This window comes from Camarhynchus parvulus, chromosome Z (genome assembly GCF_901933205.1).
Source record: "Camarhynchus parvulus chromosome Z, STF_HiC, whole genome shotgun sequence".
NCBI lineage: Eukaryota > Metazoa > Chordata > Aves > Passeriformes > Thraupidae > Camarhynchus > Camarhynchus parvulus.
In genome coordinates, this window is record NC_044601.1 from 405,854 (window position 1) to 426,872 (window position 21,019).

General features: G+C 38.3%; 1 protein-coding gene across 1 annotated transcript in view; it reads left to right on the top strand.

Moving 5' to 3' along the window:
- Nucleotides 1–762: 762 nt before the first annotated feature.
- Nucleotides 763–21,019, top strand: part of YTHDC2 (YTH domain containing 2) — a 28,312-nt gene continuing 8,055 nt past the window's right edge. The window contains exons 1-23 of the mRNA XM_030969115.1: nt 763–1,015; nt 1,630–1,720; nt 2,101–2,294; nt 3,879–4,078; nt 4,674–4,840; nt 7,303–7,405; nt 8,593–8,749; nt 10,913–11,020; nt 12,041–12,189; nt 12,555–12,690; nt 13,046–13,172; nt 14,158–14,223; nt 14,995–15,173; nt 15,336–15,432; nt 15,508–15,595; nt 15,696–15,776; nt 16,720–16,802; nt 17,731–17,836; nt 17,973–18,092; nt 18,440–18,712; nt 19,216–19,342; nt 19,812–20,017; nt 20,699–20,894. Coding sequence (XP_030824975.1) covers nt 841–1,015; nt 1,630–1,720; nt 2,101–2,294; nt 3,879–4,078; nt 4,674–4,840; nt 7,303–7,405; nt 8,593–8,749; nt 10,913–11,020; nt 12,041–12,189; nt 12,555–12,690; nt 13,046–13,172; nt 14,158–14,223; nt 14,995–15,173; nt 15,336–15,432; nt 15,508–15,595; nt 15,696–15,776; nt 16,720–16,802; nt 17,731–17,836; nt 17,973–18,092; nt 18,440–18,712; nt 19,216–19,342; nt 19,812–20,017; nt 20,699–20,894 — 3,229 coding nt within the window. The 5' untranslated portion in view covers nt 763–840. The remainder of the gene's footprint in view (nt 1,016–1,629; nt 1,721–2,100; nt 2,295–3,878; nt 4,079–4,673; nt 4,841–7,302; nt 7,406–8,592; nt 8,750–10,912; nt 11,021–12,040; nt 12,190–12,554; nt 12,691–13,045; nt 13,173–14,157; nt 14,224–14,994; nt 15,174–15,335; nt 15,433–15,507; nt 15,596–15,695; nt 15,777–16,719; nt 16,803–17,730; nt 17,837–17,972; nt 18,093–18,439; nt 18,713–19,215; nt 19,343–19,811; nt 20,018–20,698; nt 20,895–21,019) is intronic.

Genomic DNA, 21,019 nt, shown 5'->3' on the forward strand with positions numbered 1-21,019 from the left:
GAATGCTCATTTTATTCAGCTGAATTGTTTAATTTTCCATAATAACTGTGATGTACTCTAATGTGGCAGTACTGAATGTCACAGGAACAACAATGAGCAACTATCATTATGTACTTTGGTTGAAGATACATACGCAGATATCTGAACGGAAAAAATTTTAAAACCTTAGAACAATCAATTTTCTGCTCCACTGTGGCCTCTCAATGCAGCATTATGCTGAAATGAGCCTTGTAAACGCTTTGGTAGAAGTGGTTTAAGAGCTATTTTTCAGCCGGATACATCAGACAGTGAGCGTTTATTTTCCATTTATTTAGTTCCCCACTTCAGTTCACAACTGAGGAGTAGTTTGTTCTTCTTCAAAGTACTCTCCTTCTGACCTAATGATGTTTCCAAAGCAGCAGCTTTCAACACCGAGCCCTGTATCATGGCCAAGAGGTTTGGGTTTAGTTTCTACCTCGTGTCCGCAGCGTGCATGATGGAACAGGAAAGGACAGCAGGAAAAGACGATCCAAAATCAAGGGCAAGTAACACTTTACAGAGTGAGGAGGCTGAGGGCCAAGATGACCCTCGCCACGCCTACGTCTAATACCATGCAATTAAATCACGTAATTTATGACCAGACAGGGCACCAGTGCCCCTTTTTGATCACAGCCGTACACACACCTCGGTGCTTAGGCACGCTTGCCCCCTAACGGCGGGAAAAGAGCCAAATACCTTCCGTTCGGGCCGATTCCTGCCGCGGGAGCCCCGCCCCGCCGCCAGCGTCGGCCCTCGGGCCGAGGAGCTGCGGCCCCCGATCTGTGTCTGTGTCGGGGACGTGTGGGGCCGTGACACAGGGCCATGTCGCGACACAGGCGGGTCGCGCGGCGGCAGACCGGCGGGGCCACGGGGGGCTCGGTTGCCGCCGCCGCGGTGCGCGCCCGGGCCGAGGCCCTCAGGGAGGTCGGCGTGGACGAGGAGGTGGAAATGGCGGTGCAGCTCGCCCTGGAGCGGTTCCGGAGCGGGGACGAAGCGGGTGCGCGGCACAGCCGGGCCCGGGGGCAGCTTGCGGGTGTAGTGAGGATGGGGATCCTGCCCCTCTGCCCGGCCCCAGTGAGGCACAGCTGGGCTGCTGTGTCCAGCTCTAAGCGTCTCAACACAGAGATAGGGAGCTACTGAAGGGGGTCCCGCAGAGACCACTGAGATGAGATGAGGGGGCTGGATCATCTCTTATCAGGAGAGGTATGGGAGATGGTTCTGTTTAGCCTCGAGGAGACTGAGTATCTCAGTAATGCATATAAATATCTTCAAGATGAGTCCCAGAAAGGCGGTGTAGACTTTTTGACAAGGAGCAATGGCCATAAATTGAAGAAGTTCCACCTCAACATGAGGGAGAACTTCTTTCCATTGAGGGTGGCAAAGCATTGGAACTGCTGCCCTGGGAAAACGGTGAGTTTCCCCCTCTGGAGACATCCCAAACCCTCAATGTGTTCTTCTGTCACCTGCTCCAGGTGACTCTGTCTTGGGGTTGCACAGGGTGGTCTCCCTTCCAATCCTAACAATTCTGTGGATCTGTAACATTGAGATACTACGTCAAGATTACTGCCTGTTGCATTGTTACTGTTTTTTCATTATTATTTATCATTCCAGAGATGGAATTTCCTTCTAGTTTCACTAGTAGTGAAAGAGCATTTGTTCACCGGCTCTGTCAGTCTCTTGGACTGGTTTCTAAAAGCAAAGGGTGAGTTGGGGTACAATTTTTGGTTTTTAGCTGCAGACCAATGGAATTTCATGACCAATGATAACCTGATTGATGTTTTCAACATACCCTACTGTGTTGCAAGGAATAGTATTAGAGAAAAAAGTGTAAAAGTGGGCACAGAAGTAAGTATCTTTGTTCATTGCTGTATGCATGCTTGGAAAAACTTGTGAAGTGTTTTGGGACAGCATGCTTTTCCACTTAATCCACTTTGTGGATTTAATGGGACCATTAAAAAAGCTTCACCATGAGATCTGATTTTTTTCGAAGATTTTGCATAGAGTCTCATACCTTGACAGATAAAATTTAACCCAGAGTAGGTTCCTTATTCCTAAAATACGTTTTCTTTTCCCCCCTCACAGAAAAGGAGCCAATCGATACCTGACTGTAAGGAAGAAGGATATATCAGAGGCACACGCAGTCATGACTTGTGACTTGGCTCTCCGTACAAAGCACGCCGTTCGGAGTCTCATTCAGAGCTTTCCTGTCACAAACAAGGAGCGCACAGAACTCCTGCCAAGGACAGAGAGAGGACATGCCTGTGCTGTTGAATCTGGTATGTTCTGTGTGTCTTCTGATTTGCACTTGTCCATCAACAGCACTTCAAAAAACCACCTGGAACCCAGTGACAAAACAAACCTTTCTGTTCTGTCCCCTCTCGTGTCCCCTCAGACACCATTAAACAAACACATGAATTGTCCCTTTAAGGTCTTTTATAACTGGCATTGTGAGGAGCTTGGAAAGTCCTATCATGCACATTGTGAAGTCTACCCTGTGCTGTGTTAATTTAGAATCTTTGAGTCAGTTCCAGCCAAATCTTTTTGGAAGCACATTTGTGAAATGTGGCTTCAGACAGGTACTCTGGGGTGGAATTGAAGGGTCAGTGTTACCACAATTCCATAAGAACACCCTTGTGAGAAAATGAGGTTGTCTATTCTGCTTATAGAAATTAATGTCCTTGATAAACCAAGAAGTTTATTTTTTATTTTTTCGTCTCCACAAAATAGATTTGGTCCTTAAGAGACTATTTTCCAGGCTTCTTGATTTCTTGAATACAGAAGAGTTCACTGAAAGACAAACTTCTGATAAAATTTGCTTGGTTTTTTTTAAAGCAAGGCTTTAATCTGGTTTCTTGCTTTAGAGTTACCCTGTGTTTCTGTGTGGAGAAATGGTTATAGCGAACAGAAAACACTTATACCAATATGCTCTGTTTAATTGCCTATTTCTGATACATGGTATCTGTTCCTTTAGTGCTTCCTTTGATGTTTTTTTCAATTGTTTTAGTTGGTTAATAGGATTGTTCAATGAACAGAAGGAAGCTATAATAGAAGTACTGAAATGCAATGTCTTAGCAATGTAAGGAATAAGTTAATGAACAGTCTAATATTTGTCTTTATCTGCTTCTCAAGAATGTGTTTTTAGTTCTCCTGATCTCTTAGTCTGTGTTTGTCTTGGTACAACAGAGCTTGAATTTTAGTATATGAATGTATTAATCACAGTTATCATGTGTATAATTGAGTCTACAGAAAGCTTTTCATTCTTCTGGAAAATAATTGTCAAGGAATTACAGAGTAGCACTTGCAATGGTGGATTTGAAGTAGCTTACTCAGAAGATGTGCACGTTTTTGGGCTACTTATGCACTGCTTTCTAACACATCACACTGCTGTGTGGGGTCCAGGACTCTTGATGCAGCATGCTTGCATTAGTATGATTTCAGGCAAATTCATGGAATAGCTTAAAGGCTTAACTCTGTAAGTGTGTATTTCTAGGGAGAACTGCAGGTGTGGAATGTGTGTGCAGATACAAAGGCCACCAAAATACACCAGACTGCTTTTCTCTGGTTTAGTTTCTCTTTCTCCTTTTGCTCTTTGTAGGCTTTTTTGACTTGGAGCAATGCTCTGGAAGAGTCTCGTTTTGTTCAAAATACCTATGAAATTAATAGCTGTTTTGAAAAATATCTATTTCAAGCACCGCAGGAGGACATGTTGCTATAAATATGACTTCTAAATTGTGATGGGTTTGTCACTTTACCGACAGGCATGCATAAAAAGTCAGCAACGTTAATTTTTAAGTACAATTTTTGAGCAGTGTTCTAGTGACCTTCCTCTGTATAAATAGATTTTTAACTTCTCTTTACAGAAAACAAAGAAGTAAACAAGACAAGTGGTCGACTTAATGATGGTATCCCCCAGGTCCCAGTGAAAAGAGGGGAATCAGAGTTTGATTCCTTCAGGCAGTCACTTCCAGTTCTTGAAAAACAGGAAGAAATTGTCCAAATAATAAAGGACAATAAAATTGTTTTGATTATAGGAGAGACTGGATCAGGAAAAACTACGCAAGTATGTTTCTTCAATGAAATAAAAAAGATAACAGTATTTATGCTAAACTAATGCCAATTGTGTAACATTGGTGATATGGGATATTTTTATGCTATTTTAAGGCTTTTCTTTTCCTGTATGATTGAAAATCTTGTGTTCCAATTAATTTTCTTGCTTTTGAAACACTAAGCCAGTAGATAGATACTAAAAGCATAAATATTTCCTCTCGATTTTCTCGTAGATACAATTTTTCATTAAAATAATGCAAAATATTGAAGGGAAAGTAACTGTGATGTTTGTATAGCCCTTTTTCTTCTAAGGCTATTTCTGTTCTTAGTACCCACAGTAATATATTTTTTGTGTTAAAATGAAAGATTATCTACAGGGGTTTTTTAGATTGCTGTGAAGCAGGAGAGAGACACTGCAATTTTTTTCTTTTAAAAAACCTAAATAGGTTATACTTAGAAATTTATTTTCCACTGATTCAGATATGCTTGCAGTGATAATCCTAATGAAAAGTCTTTTGCAATGTGTAATACTGAAATGCAGTTAAATTGTTTCCCTGTGCTAACAAAGCTGTGGCTTTCTCAAAGAGTAAATTTGAACCACTTCACAGATCCCTCAATTTATCCTTGATGACTGCTACAAGAATGGAACTCCCTGTCGTGTGTTTTGTACTCAGCCAAGACGTTTAGCAGCTGTTGCTGTGGCTGAACGAGTGGCAGCAGAAAGAAGAGAGAAGATTGGCCAGACAATTGGTTACCAGATTCGGTTAGAAAGCAGGTACTAATGGTATTTGTAAGTGTCAGTTGATCTTGTGTTGGTATTGTGAATCTTGTGTACATTTAAACTGCAGTATGTTTGGGATACAGCCCCACAAATTATAGGTGGGATATGTGATTGCAGGTAAGGAATACTCTTGAGAGTAATTAAGAGTAAATAATTCAACGCTTAAGAGTGAAAAGGATAGCTTTCTTCCTGTGTTTTGCAGTTTCATGTAGTAGGTTGTCTTATAGAACTGAATTTCAAATGTTTTCTATTAATTTCTTCTGTGGAATGTATGCATGTAAAATCCTTGTCTGATTTTCAGATCAAGTCTACACTTTCTATTTTTTTTTCCCCTCTCTACTTTTAACATGTGTGGATCCAAAAGTTCTGCAAGCTTTGAAGATAGATGTGAAGACCAGCATGCTGTAACAAATGTTATGTAGTCTGAGTTGATAGGAGTTATAAAAGGGAAGACAACAAATTTGGAAACTGACTGATGAAGCTGAGCATTATTTATCAGTCTAGTTTGGCCTAAATTTACTCTGCTTCAGCTTTTGTGTTTAAAACATGAAGTGATGTAAAAGTAGAGATTTCAATATCACTTGATGAATTAGTTTGTAAAGCAGAGGATGAATGGATTGTGTGGGGTCTTTACATCTTTGTACTGCATAGGCAGTGACATTTCAGGGAAAGGCCAGCAGTTGGGATACGAGTGACCAGAAGATGGCAAAAGGTTGTGTTGCTTGAGTGAACAAAGATAACACATAGCTGCTGAAAATGAATGCACTTGAACAACAAAGCCACAATAAGAATTCAAATGTGTGTGTGAAAGCTCACAAGGCTATTAAGAGATTAGAAGATGTATCACAAATAAGCTGGATGATTAATATATGGAAATACTATGCTGGCAGAAGAAGAGCAAAGTCAGATCAAAATGGAAGAATTACTGGAAACAGTGCAGAAAATCCACCTTGAGAGGAATCAATACATTTACTCCAGAGAAACACTAAAAGGGGGAGATACCAATATTTTGAGCTGTGGACAAAAAAAATCTGGAGTGGAAGTGTTCAGAGGTGTTTATAGTAACACAGCACAGAAGTATAATTTTTAAAGTTTTCTTAACTGCCTTCCAGAGAAGAGCTGTAGTGTACAGTACAAAGGAACTTTTCAGCTCCTTTAGGATGGCCGTACCAGAGGAAGTAGTGACAATTGCTGTTTTTATAGGGGCAGCTAACTCTGCCCCAGATATAGAATTGTAACATTTCAGTATTTTGACCTCCTGAAAAACCAGAGGATCAGCAGATTACTTTGTGATTTAGTCAGCTGTAATGTATTGTGTCTTCAGGGCAAGGCTTTGGGAGCTGTGGTGTGGCGTCTGTGAGAAGGTGCCAGAAGCTTCTCTCTTGTCTGACAGAGCCGGTGCCAGCCAAGACAGACTTGCCTCTGGCTGAGGCTGTGCCCATCTGTGATGGTGGTAGTGCCTCTGGGACAGTGGTGAGTGGGGGAGGAAAACCTGCCCAACAGAGGCAGCAGTTCAAGAAGAGCAGTGAGAGCATGTGAGAGAAGCAGCTCTGCCGACCAGGTCCGTGCAGGAGAGGAGGAGGTTCTCCAGGTGCCAGGTGCAGCCCATGGTGAGGCAGCTGTGTCCCTGCAGCCCATGGAGCCCATGGTGCAGCAAGGATCCCCCTGTGCAGGACTCTGTGTTGGGGCAGGTGAATGCTTGAAGGAGGCTGTGATCCTCTGGTAAGTCCATGCTGAAACAGGCTCCTGGCAGAACCTGTGGCCCTGTGGAGCGAGCCCGCACAGAAGCAGGTTTGCTGGCAGGATTGTGACCCAGTGGGGGTCTCACACTGAGCAAGCTGTTCCTGAAGCATTGTGCTCTGTGCAAAGGGACCTCTGCTGCAGCAGTTCATGGAGAACTGCAACCCATGGGAAGGACTCGTATTGGAGAAGCTCATGAAGGACTGTCCATGAGAGAGACCCACGTTTTCCTTCGTGACCCTGTGAGTCTTTCCTTGTGTTTCCTCTCCCCTACCCATGGAGAGGACAGATAGAGTAGCTGGGGAGGCATCTGACATCCAGCCAGGCTCATCCCACCACGTGTAGTCAAATACAAAGGCTATATCCAGGCATATGCTGAGGAATTGAAACCTGGTTTGCCACATGGAATTTTCTAGTAAATTGAATGACATGCAGGTTTCTTCATAGTTCTCTTTTACTTCCTTATTTATTAAAATTTATATCTTATTTTTTCAATTAATCTGTTGTCCAGAGTTTTGGGGCACAAGCACTTCAAATTGTTAGGAAATGTCTGGGAAAAGGCATAGTTTCAAAAAAAATGGTGTGCATGAGTCTTCTGGAGGGAGAGCCGTAATTCCTCTTACTGTCAGCAACTGTTTTAATTTTTGATCCATGGAAAGCTAGCTGCCTTTAAATGGTGCAAACCCCGTGAGTTGTCTCTGTGATGTGTTCCATAGGGTTTCTCCAAAGACACTGGTAACATTCTGCACTAATGACATGCTCCTTCGCACGCTGATGGCAGGAGATAGCACCCTCTCCACCGTGACCCATGTTATTGTGGTGAGCATCCTGTGGTCTTTCATGTGGGGTGGAGCAATATGTATTGCTTTAGAAAATGAGATCCTTAATTTTTTAAATTTAAATTTGCTGAGCACTTTAGGTGTTTTTGTTTGGTAGAATCTGAATCAACCTTAAAGACTTCCTGAGTCCTTAGAGTAGCATGCATGTTTTGTGGATTTTGGTGTTTTTCTGTGCATTTGTGTTTTTTCCTGTAAAAATATTTTATTTTCATGCCAATGATTAGTTGTGGAGTTGGGAGCAGTTGAGGAGGACAGAAGAGTAAATTTTTCTGAACTTCCCCTGTTCCTCAGAAAGTTTTTAGGGAGGCTTACATTGATGTGGTTCAATGTCATTGTGTCAGAATTTCTGTTATGTATTTGTTTTAGCAATACCAGGTTTTCAGTCCATTTGTTTGCCCATATATAATAATATAATTTGGAGGCCAGTTGCTAGCAAATTATTCACGTGTGTTCATTTATGATTATGTTAATATTCCTATTGTGGAATTTAATAAGTAAGGGGAACTAGAATGCATATGGCAAGATTTAAGTACTGAAGATTAAAAGAAATCATAGTAAGTTTAGGTGCCTACCTGTTTATCAAAGCATAAAAAAGCATGAGAATGATCTATATATTCTTGATGTCAGCCTATAAATCTGGTATTTGAGCCATTGTTTCATTCATAATACAAAACAAAAGAGAAGAATTATAGAGGTGGTTATTCAATTATATGCCTTAATTTATAGGCTTTGTGCATGACTTGTCTAAGCAATCTGTATGTTTTTCTGATTATGTGGTGTCATACATTTCTTTAAATGTTCATCAGTGGTGAAGTGAGAATTTATTAAAGTAAAATTTGTAGGATTTTTGGTTTGTGGCGTTTTCTTGAAATTTGGCTTCAAATACAAAATTAGAGGGATTTCAGATATTCACTTTGGCCTCTGAAATTAAGGTGTGTAGAGCTTCAGTATTGCAGGGCACTCAGCTCTGATAAAAAGTTTTTTTTGCTTATGGAAAGCATAAAAAAAAAACCCTTTTTAAAAAAACCCCTATTATTTAATCTAGACTTACACATTTGAGGCCTCTGTAATGTGCAATCAGTTTTTTTTTTAAAATTCGTTTTTGGCAGAAGCTGTGATCTTGAATCTGTGATGTTTTTTTATCTCTCCTTTTTTCTTTTGTTACAGGATGAAGTACATGAGAGGGATAGGTTCAGTGACTTCTTGTTAATAAAACTGAGAGATGTGCTGCAAAACCGGAATAATTTAAAAGTAATTATTTCTAGTGCTGCTCTAGATGCAAATCTCTTTATTAGGTATTTTGGAAGCTGCCCAGTAATACATAGTAAGTATTTATCTTAACTCTTAAATCTGACTATACCTACCTTGAGACTCACAGATCTTACCAAACTGTGGCAAACTATTTTGAGTAAAGGCACATGATGAATACATTGAGAGTTACAGGAATCCTTGTTCTTTGTGTAGTCAGGTTTCTTGTTTCTTAACTATTTTCCTAATTCTGAATGAAGTGTTTTAGTCACTGGGAGTTCTGTAAACGCGGATGTGTCCGGCCCCCCTCCACTATTAATAAAGAAGTAGGAAAAGGTTATTGAAGTGTTGTCTTCATGCTGATACAGGACTTAGAAGCTACATGAGTGTGATATATTAATACACTCCAGTAGATTCTTATTCTTCACGCCTCATGAGGGTTGTTACTGGTTGCTGGATAAAACAGAGATAACTGTACCTGTTCAGTTCAGAAATACAGGCTTAAGCAGCTTGGGTTTCATGTTTGAATCACATGATTCTTTGATTTAAGGAAAATTAGTAGCCATTCATCTAGGTAAATATGTAGAAAAGGCATCCAATTTCTCTTAGATTGTGTTGACACAGTTACCTGCAGTTAGATTACATTCAAATGCAAAGAAAAGTTACCATTATTGCTGTTTTAATTTCATTTGACTGATCTTTAGTAGAGGCAAAAGACAAATGCGTGGGAGATGGGGGGCTTTTGTGGGTTTGGGGTTTTTTCCCCCACCCTCCTTTCTTGCAGGTTTTCTGCATGGGCGACCTCCTCTGGCACTTTACAGTCCTCTTAATTTTTCAACAATAATATCCAAGTTTAATGTGTTTTGAAAAGTAGCTTTTAAGAGAAATGCTTTATTTGACAGTCAGGTAGACTCTATGCATGTCAGCCTTTTTTTAAAAAATCTCAGCAGTTTTAGGAAACAGGTGGGATTGCTTACTGGTTTATTATAGCAAATGCTTGTGAGAAGGAAACCTCTTTTTCCCTTTTTTTTGCAGATGGAAGTGTTTATTTCTAGTTCTCAATTTTGAATTTCTGCCTAGTAAAATAAGGCTTGCAACTTGTTGGAGACAGGAATCTGGAAATGACACATGATTTCATGTTCTCTGAATATTTTTTGCCTCAGTTGTGATTGTTGTGTGGCTTTCCAGTTTACTCTTTTTGCAGCTTCCTGTTCTTTCAGACTGGTATATTTGTGTTGGAAATTCTGATGGCAATCTCTCCAGTTTACAGCAGTGCTTATGCTGATTATGTAATAATAGCCAATAGCAATTGAAAATATGGATTTTTTTTTTTTTTTTTTTTTTTTTGAGAATTTGAGAATTAAAAGAAGCGGCTGTTTCTGTTAGTGTAGTGAAAAAGGTTTTTGATTCTCCTTCAGCAATATGGCTGACAACAGTCTGACCACAGAAAGCAGCATTTTGCAGTTGTGGATTGCTGTAGTACACAGAGTTTGTTATCAGTGTTGGAAGACTTCCTCTGTGACAGCTTCTAAAAGTATGTGAATTGTGGATTGTTCTTTCTGAAGGAAAATCCTGAGTGATCTAAAGTCAGCTTAAGGGACCAGAAGTCAAAATGTAGAGATTTTAATTCTTCATGCAAAAAGCATCCTTTGATGTCCACTGATAAGGTCTAGAAAATAGTCACGTTGAAAAAGAAATCAGGATAAATTATTAGAAAGTAAAGGCCACTGGGATGTCTCATCTATCAAGAAGTACTCAGTAAAGAAAGCTTGGCTTTGCTGAATTAGTTGAGGACAAGGAGATAAGTCTATCTTCTGACATACTTCTCATGAAAAGGAAGAGTTCAATACAAAGATGTCCTGTCTCCATGTGGAACCTTGCAAAAAGCTGTATTAATTGCTTATTAATTAATTACATTTTTAAACCAGGTGGCAGGCTTACATGGTGAGTTCTTGTTTGTAACGCTAAACAAAAATGGCTGTTTTCTTTTTCTCATTTAAAAAAATTTATGGGTAATAACTGTCAATCTTATAATCATCTTATCAACATCTCTTGCTATAACACTTGATAAAACTGAAGAGCTTGATGAGAAACAAGGTGGCATTTTACATTGGAAATGTTTTGTTTTGTATAATTTTGAGAAAAATAAACTCCAATGAAGATAATTTTTAAATAAAATAAATGCTGTAAGTGAAGCTAGTGAATATATAATCTTTAATGGATTTTTTTATACTTTTAGTCCAAGGGAGACCTTTTGAAGTTAAAGAGATGTTTCTGGAGGACATTTTACGAAGCACTGGGTATACAAACAAAGAGATGGTGAAGTACAAAAAAGAGAAGCAGCAAGGTTGGTGGACTTCTTAATTGTAAGGGTTAGCAATGAGAATCATTGATTGATTGAACAAACAATTGACAGGATTATTTTCTGTTAAAATTCTAAAGTCAGGAGATTAAATGGGATGTGCTAAGATGACAGCAAGTTTCTTTAAGCTCTCAATATTTACGCTGTTGAAGTAGTTTATACAATTAAGGAAAAAAATGGTGTAGAGTTAATGTAACTGGGGGCTCCGCCCACATGAATACTGAAGCATGGGAGGCCCTGTACCTTTGGGTGTAAATTAAAGTGCAACTATTAAAGCAAGCAGGATTTTGTACATCTTGCGTGAAATGTACAAGTCATTCCCTTTAGCAACATTTTTCACTGCTTTCTTCAGGCATGGATGTATTTTTTGTAAGTGTTAACACTCTCGAGCTAAACATAATTGGTTTTCAGTTGATTAAGTAGATACTGCTTCAGAACTTTTCCTGGCAACTGAAAGTAATGATCCCAGTGATTATTTAAAGAAAAATTTTTAAAAAATGCAAACCTCAAAGCTATATATATGACATGCAGTCCTAACTGGATATTTATCACAGTGCTCAGCTCTCATCACTGGGAACAGAAAAGTTCCATTGAGACACAGGTGTTTTCTACTGTTTCTTGTGTGCAAAAATAAGTTGTTACATGTAGGGACTGTATCACTTTTCTTCACCATTCCGTTTCTGGAAAAAGATCTGGGCTGAGTTTGTGTGGAAGGTGATTACTTAGGTAAGATAGTTGAGTGCAGTAGTTTGGAATAATGGAGGGTTGCGGGGTTAAACCCCAAAATGGTAGGTTTTGCCTTGTTCTCATAGCCTTTGTTTTCAGTGGTGCACTTTGGGTACCCTTAAACATGTCATTTATCTTGGACTGGTAGTAGCATTCTAGATGAAATAAAAGAGGTTGAATAGGTAAAACTTTGACCTCCTGTAACTGTCTTTTTTAGTAGAAAACAATGGATAATAAAGATGACTCTAAAACTTTCTTGGTGAATACTTTGCATTCTAGAAGAGAAACAGAAGAGCACTCTTGCTGAGTGGTGTTCAGCTCAAGAAAGCACGAACAAACTGACATCTCGGAGACAAAAATCGGTTCCAAGGGCAAATGAGGAGTACAAATGGTTGGATGAGGGTGGTGACACTGTCTTTAATCAACTGGTAAGTTTTTTCTTTTGTTGGAAGAGATGTTTATATTTGTGTTGTACTACTAGCCATTTAAAATCTGTTTTCTAAAGATAGTTTTGTAGAGTCTTTCAGGATATTAATGTATTTTAAAGATTACTTTATTAGGATTAACTGCTCTAATTACGGTGGTTGTACACGGCTTTTCCTCAGTCAAATGGCTTGACTGCCATTGTGTTAGTACTTGCATATGACAAAATCAGTGCATTAACTGATACCTGAGTGCTGGATTTCTGGTTGCTGCTGGGAAAAAGAACCATTCAAATTTTTTGTGAGTAATGTATGAGAATAAAGACAACTCTTGGAAGAGATAAATCATTCAATATTGTTTTTATCTTCAGACTGAAAAAGATGTGAATTGCCTTGAACCGTGGATAGTAAAAGAAATGGATTCCTGTCTTTCTGACATCTGGTTGCATAAAGATATTGATTCGTTTGCTCAGGTGTTAAATCTTATTTTAACTGAAAATGTCAGTGGTAAGTTTATTGTGCTTTACATAACAAAAAAGCAACCTCAAATTTACTTAGATTTTGATGGCTACTTTTATCTCCAGTTTCAAATGTTGTTACCTTTGCATTCTGATACCTACTGAAAAAATGGATAGGGCTAGCAGAATTAATGAATTGATTAGTTAGTTGTTGTTGTTTTGAAGTATTGGCCGAAGTGTGTTTCTAAAACACTGTGGTATTCATATGAACTGACTGCAGAGATAAAGTGAGGAAACAAATTCTCTTAGGGCTGGAATTTGAAAGCAATATTTGTACTATATGTAGATGAAGAAATAACGTTTCTGTTGGGTTTGCTGATTTTTTTTTTTTTTTTACTTCTCAGTTGATTATAGGCACAGTGAAACTGGTGCGACTGCTCTGATGATTTCTTCAGGGAGAGGCTTTTTGAGTCAAGTAGAACAGTTGATCAGTATGGGAGCAAGTATCCACTGCAAATCATCTAATGGCTGGTAAAAACAAACAGAGAAACCAAAAGATAGATTTATTTGTCAATATAGGAGAGAGAAAGAGAATTCTTTAACATCTAAATTGATTTGGTAACTTATCACTCTGCTCTAAGAACTATAGATTTTGACAGCCTAAACAGTTTCTAACTCCTGTTAATCACATTGTTTTCTGTAAATTCTGAATTGTATTCTTAAATACATGGTCTTGATTATGAGCTATACTTTGTTTCGGTAGGTCTGTTGAAGACACTGGTGGGCAGAACAGCTCTAATCCACTGAATTGGACCAAAATGTTTGGCAATTCTTATTTTCATGGAGTTACCTATATCAGAAGATCTTTCTATGATGTTTCTGAATCTGTTGTAGCATGTAAAAATATTTGTGAATCTGTAAAAACTCGAGTTTTGTGGTCATGAAGTATGTCTTCATATAAATAGGGAAGTACAGTAAATAATTGTAGCATGGAATGATAAGAATTAGAATTCCAGGGATCTGATATTTGGTGCTAACGTTTGAAAAACTTGGTGAGGAATGCAGTTTAAAGGTAAAACGGTGAACTACATTGTGAGGAGGACAGTTTCTGAAAGACATGAAATAGCCGAATTTTTATGCAAAACGCCTGGGGTGTGACTTTTTGAGATGACTTAAAGGCTATTGCAAGCAGGCAGGTCTGATCTTTACGCGTTTTTGTGGGCTTTAAGGGAATGGCATATTCTTCCTCCTCATTTCCTTGTGCATGTTTGCAGGTACTCCTGTGTAAAACTGACATTCTTTTGCGGTAAAGAACTGTAGTTATCTAAAAGTCAGATAGCTATTAACACCTATTCAAGCACTTTCAAGTGGGAAGTTGCAGATCCAGCGATAGTGGTACTGATAACAATAGAAAATGGATACAAAAGTCTGGTGTCAATTGACTCACCTGATGTGCTATTCATATTCATATTTTGAAGTGAAAAATCGAATAAAAATACTTATGCAACTCTTTCAGGATGGCTGTGGACTGGGCTAGGCGCTTTGGACAGACAGAGGTTGTGGATCTGTTGGAATCTTACAGGTAAGCTGTAACTGTTTTGCAGGAGTTGCATAGCATAGTGAAGGGAAGTTTGAGGTTTGTGTTCTTTTAATCAGAACAGATTTTAGCTTTTCATGCTGTAAAATCTGGACTGAATAGCAATACCTTTTTTTAAAGAATTGGAATATTTCAAAAGCAAACAACAAAAAAGTTTGTACTCAGTATCATATTGTTTATGTTTGCACAACTTGCTAATTCTGTACTATGTACCATTTTATTTTCACATGCTACTTTGGAACCAAATCTGTCATGTGTTTTTATCTGTATATTTTATATGCAATAGACAGATTAAAGAAACTTTAAAGAAGTAATGTGTACACTAGGCCATTCAAGAATGATTTTTTGATTAACTTACAGTTATCATAGTTGAGGTAGTGTTTTGTATAGATTATATTTATCATAATTTCTCTTAGTGTAGTTTCTGCTAGTGGGAAATTTTGGGAGAATACATATATCTTAAATATTTTTCCTTGAACAGATAAATGAGAAGTATCTTTATACTTCCATTAGCTTATGGTTGTCTTTCAATAAAGTTTAAGAAAATGAAAGTTAACACCAATAAATGAAGTGGCATCCATTGTTGGGCTGACATTTAAATCAGTGGACATTAATAGTATGGTGATTGTCTTCTGCTACACTTAAAAATTAGAATTCAAGACCAGTAGTTATGTTGGTCTTGATTTAAGTTTGAGTTGATTGCTGAATGCATACCTGAAGGGACAGCCTTGACTCTGGTGTATTTTTCCATTACAGCGCTTCATTTGGATTTGGAAATCTGGATGAAAGTTCCCTGGTCCAAAAAAGTGGTAGTGACCTTAGTGCAGAGGACAGAGAACTACTGACAGCTTATCATCACAGTTTTGATGATGAAAAAGTGGATCTGGATCTGATAATGCACTTACTTCACAGCATCTGTCATGGTTGTGATGCAGGTAGGTAAATACATAACCAGTTGTTGTGGATTCAGCTTCTGATGAATCATACTCTTTTTTCAACAATCCACAAAAATTAAAACCTTCTGAGTGCTAGTCTACATGGCATTGACATGTATTTGAATTTTCTGTTTAACATTGCAAACCCACTTCCTTTTTTAGGAGCAATTTTAATATTTCTTCCTGGGTATGATGAGATAGTGAGCCTGAGGGACCGCATTCTTTTTGATGACAAGAGATTTGCTGATAATGCTCACAGGTAAAACCTTTAGTCACTGTGGCTTTTCATTGCTTCCGTTAAGGATCCTTAAAATGTTCTTTTGTCTTGTGTTAGATACCAAGTTTTCATGCTTCATTCAAGTGTGCAGACTTTGGATCAGAAGAAAGTGCTTGAAACTCCACCTTCTGGCATCCGCAAAATTGCAAGTATTAGAGGACTTTGTCAGATGCTACAATGATCTATTTTGCTGTTGCTTTTACAGTTGCTACAGTTTTGGTGGTTTTGGTTTTTTTTCTTTGCAGATTCTTTCTACTAATATTGCAGAAACCAGCATAACAGTCAATGATGTTGTGTTTGTCATTGACTCAGGCAAGGTGAAAGAGGTATGACTGCCTTAAATTTTTAGAGTGTGATTCTAAAACACACAGTGCAAAAATGTTGGAGAACTTTTTTTTTTACTTTACAGTAAAGTGAAAAAAACCCTTTTACTAGCTGAGAGCTAGTGTCTGTCAGGCAACAGACCTCACTGAAAAGTTTCAACATCCATTTGTTTTAAGACAAATCCTGTAAATGGCTAGGTGTCTAAAAAACATTGTAAAATCTAATATAGGTTGATGTATTAATGTATCTTTCTCTTTTGCAATTTAGTATTTCTGTTGGATTTTTAAAACGAGTCCTCAGTTTAGACCACCACCTTCCTGAGACTTAGAGAGCACTGGGAGTTCTTTTTCTCCTACTATTGTATTAAGTTCAAAAATAATCCATTAAGTTTTTAAGCCATTTTTTGGTGTGTTCGGTGCCCATTCCTGATTACTTTTTCAAGAAAAGTGAGATCACATAATGAGGCAATTTAAGACCTAGTGTATGGCTTTGAAAGTGAAATTGGATTTCATAGGCGACCTGCATACCGAATTTCTGAAGTCCTCATAAAACAAACTTACTTTTGTAATTTTACATCAGTCTAAGAAAATAAGTAGGTGGTTTTCAAGTGAGATAAAAAGGAAAACTATTCGGTATAATAATGTATTTTTACTTTCTTTGTGATATCTCAGAACACAGATCTGACATACCTTTTATTGACTTGCAATTACCTATTGACTAGAAAATGTTTAATTTCAAAAACTGTGTAGCACTAAGATACTACAAAGGAGATACCATCATAAATTCACTTGAAACTGAGAAGATACCTTTGTGCCAGAAGCTGCTGTGTATATTACTGTTTCATACTTTTTAGAAAACTTCTGTTGGTAATCTAAATAACTAGTAATTTTTATTTCATGTACCCTGTTGAGTTTTCAGTTTATATTCTTTTCTTTGTTTTTCTAGAAGTCTTTTGATGCACTGAGTCGTGTTACAATGCTAAAAATGGGGTGGATTTCAAAAGCCAGTGCTATCCAGAGAAAGGGCAGGTAATAAATGCCTCATACTGGTTTCCATTATGCAGCTATCCACAGTCCTTTATGTTTAGAATATAGCACACAACATGGTAACTGTTTCTAGCCTAGTCCAGTGTCACGTTGGATAATGACCAACACTCATTCTCTGTAGATGTGTAGCGGTCAGTATGTATTTCCTTGGAATCATTTCCCAAGTTGTAGAAAAGTGATGTTCAGGCATTTCCCAAAGGTCTAGGTTGTTTTCCCCCTATTAATTTGTTCTCCTTCCTCTTTCTCCCATGTAGCACCAGCAGTCACAGTGTCCATTGGGGTGTTTTCACATCTTGTCTGTGGGCAGAGGACTGCCTCTATCACTTTCTCCAAGCTATCTATGACTTAACAGGCCATGATTCCCAATACTGCTTCCCAACACTATGGGTGAGGGCTCAGAAGTTTATATGTAGCAACAAATGCCTGCTTAATCTATCATACTGGCATTAAGCTGCATGTATACACATACATGTATATGAATGAGCGAATTTGCTGTCTCTCATTCACTCACAAGTTATTTAGTCTTCACCTTTTACTCCAAGGATCACTTCTGTTTGGGGGATGTGAGGAGTAGAAATGAAGTTTGCAACTGATTCCATACAACAAAGGATGATTGAGATTTGGATTGGTCTTATGTTAGCAAAAAACCCACAGCACCTTTCGTTAGATAAACCTTGTTTTTCTTCCTCCAAATTTCTCAGTGTTGGGTTAAAAGTTCAGTAAAAATTGCCACACTCTCAAAAATAATCTATGATTGGAAAACTCTCACTTTGCATGTGACTTACAACACTTTCTTCATAGAACTGCTTCTACTTTTCCATTCTGAGTTTCTGTGTCTGTTTGTTGGCTTTTGGTTTTATTTTTAGAAAAAAATCCTAATTTTCACAATTTCCTATATTTTATTTTCAAGGGCTGGGCGCTGTCAACCTGGAGTCTGCTTTCGTCTCTTCAGCAGGCTCCGATTTCAGAATATGTTGGAATTTCAGTCTCCAGAACTTCTAAGAATGCCACTGCAGGTGCATGTTCAGTTAGAAATTATAACTTTAAAAAATAGAATGTCATCAAACCATACTATTCATTGCAACAAATCATGTGTTTGGGGGTTGTTTCCAAATCTTGGTAATCTTCTTTGTTCTGCCTTTTAACTTGCAGGAGATTTGTTTGTACACAAAACTTCTGGCTCCAATTAATTGTCCTATTGTAGACTTTCTTATGAAAGCTCCTGATCCTCCGCCTGCTGTAACTGTGAGAAATGCTGTGCATATGCTTAAGGTCAGAAAAGGAATAGATTTAGATGGTATTTGTGTCTGATCTCAAATTTGTGGTGTAGCAGTCTGTCTTACTGACTTCAGTTTGTACTGAAGCTGTCTTTAATTACTTAAGGATGTTTTGATTTTTTGTTGATTGTCTGTTTTTGTTTTGTGTGTGGGGATGTGTTTTTCCATGTCAAGGAAAGAGAGTGCTTCAAAGTCTTGTCTCTGTTAATAGATTGACATACTTTTTTAGTGTTTGGAAACAAGTCTAGTTAATGTCCACTATTCACATCTTTTCTGCTTTCACTGTAAATTGATTTTGTCCACTGTACCCGTCCCCCTTTCTGTTTGTTTGTTTATAAGCAGACAATAGATGCCATGGACCCTTGGGAAGATCTCACTGAGCTTGGTTATCACCTCACTGAATTACCTGTAGAGCCACACCTTGGTAAAATGGTGTTGTATGCTGTAGTTCTGAAGTGCCTGGATCCTGTTCTGACCATTGCCTGTGCTCTTGCCTGCCAAGACCCTTTTGTGCTGCCCACGCTGGCCTCCCAGAAGCGTGCGGCCATGCTGTGCAGGAAGCGTTTTGCTGCTGGGACGTTCAGTGACCACATGGCCCTGCTCAGGGCTTTCCAGGTAGTACCTCATTTCAGAGAGTGATAATCACCGTAGATCACCCGGTCAAGGCAAATAATGTAGCATTCTACTTGGATGTAGAGTGGTGGACTGTGATTAAGTCCTTGGAGAAGACTTTATTTTTGCCTAGTGCCTTTGCTGTGTATTGGACTCATAAATTTGTGAGGGAACACTTTTTGTAGTATGTTTTGTTGATATTTTCAAACCTTACAAAATTCTGAATGTTCCAACAATGTGCCTCTGTACATCCTACTACGCTGAACTTCAAATCACGATCTTAATGTAATGATCTTTATTTATTGTTTTAACTCGACATAATCATCACTGGAGTGAACACATAAAGAGAACCTAATTCTTGAACAGAAAAAAGAATCTGGTTTGATACGTTTACTTCTAGAGTGGGTTTTGCACTCATTTTATTGACATAAATGTAATCTTTTTTAAAAATGCAGGTTTTAGTTTTAGCCTATCAAATTAATAGGCAAATGTAAAAATGTTTTCAGGCATGGCAGAAGGCACGTAGTGATGGCTGGGAGAGAGCCTTCTGTGAAAAGAACTTCCTATCCCAAGCCACAATGGAAATCATTGTAGGAATGAGAACACAGTTGCTTGGCCAGCTTAGAGCCTCAGGTAAAGAAGTTGGAAAAATTTTAATTAAATATTTATGTTTAAGTGTTGTTTTAAAGTCAAGCATATAGAAATTGTAACAAAAATCATGTTCACTGGTGTCATTTTCCTCACTTAATTTGAAATACACCTTCATGTACACATTCATGCAGGGTATGATGTAGATGAGGAAGTGTGGCTGATCTAACTGAAAAACCCTCATCTCCACATGTCACCACATTTTATGTTTTAATAAATTATTCCCATAGGAAATGTCTGTATTGTAGAAAATAGTGATATTCTGTGTTAGGATAAAACCCCTTATCGGGAAGGATTTCAGTGTATTGATTTCTTCTTGGTGCTGTTAAGGTTGGCAGTGCAACAGGTTGAAAAGTGCAACAAATAAGTTGTTTATTTCAGCTTTAGTTTCTAACTCCTTTTGAGAACCAAACACAAGCTAACATGTCACTATTTTGTCTTGTTCTTTTGTCAGGTTTTGTGAGAGCCAGAGGAGGAGCTGATATTAGAGATGTTAATACTAATTCTGAGAACTGGGCTGTAATTAAAGCTGCCTTAGTGGCTGGGATGTATCCCAATCTTGTGCATGTAGACAGAGAAAGCCTGGTGTTGACTGAACCAAAGGAGAAGAAAGTGCGATTTCATCCTACCTCTGTTCTTGGTCAGTCTCAGTATAAAAAGGTAAAATCACTTTGAATTCATAGTTCAAGAAAAGGAGCACTAAAATCATGTTTTAGAAATGTCTTTTCCTAGTTGTCAGTACTTTAAAAGCAGTATGGGCATTTAACACTACAGCTTTAGAAAATACTGTTCTACCCAGCTGACAGAATTGGAGTTGATTCATTTTTCCATTGTTTCAATTAGTCCTTTCTCTAGATGGAACAAAGCAAAATGGCAAAAAAAACCACCCCAGTTATAAGATTGCTTTAAAAATAGAATTATCCCTGCTCTTAAGAGCAAGAAGTTCTTCTCTGAAATTTTTTTAACAATTGTTTTTAAAGCAAAATATTTTATTTTAACATGGTAAGATAATATGTGAATCTGGTTGAATTCTCTCATGCTTTTTTTTTGCATGTGTATTTTTATATGTATATAATTATACATGTATTTATTTCTCAAAAGATAGAATCATGGAATGGTTTGGGTTGGAAGGGACCTTAAAGTTTGTCTCATTCCAACCCCCTGCCACAGGCAGGGACACCTTCCACTCTTCCAGGTTACTCAGAGCCTCACCCAGCCTGGCCTTGAACACTGCCAGGTTGAGGCATCCACAGTGTCTCTGGATAAGATGAGAAATCTGTTAAAATTTACATTAATTACAGTAGGTGGTATAATAGCCTAGTCTTACCTGCTCTTGCACAGATTGCTCCAGCAAATGGACAAACTGCAGCCATCCAGGCCCTCCCTACAGACTGGCTTATATATGATGAAATGACAAGAGCTCACAAGACAGCAAACATCAGGTGCTGCTCTGTTGTGACACCTGTGACTGTGTCCCTCTTCTGTGGACCAGCCAGGCTGCCAAGTAATGCCTTGCAGGCATCTTCATCCTTTCGAGGTACACTGGAGTCTGGATTTGGAATGTTTCCACTGGTATACATTGGTGTGTGACGTGGAAATCTTATTTTTCAGTAATATTTAATACATATATTGGCTGATTCTGAAAAGAACAGTGTTATAATT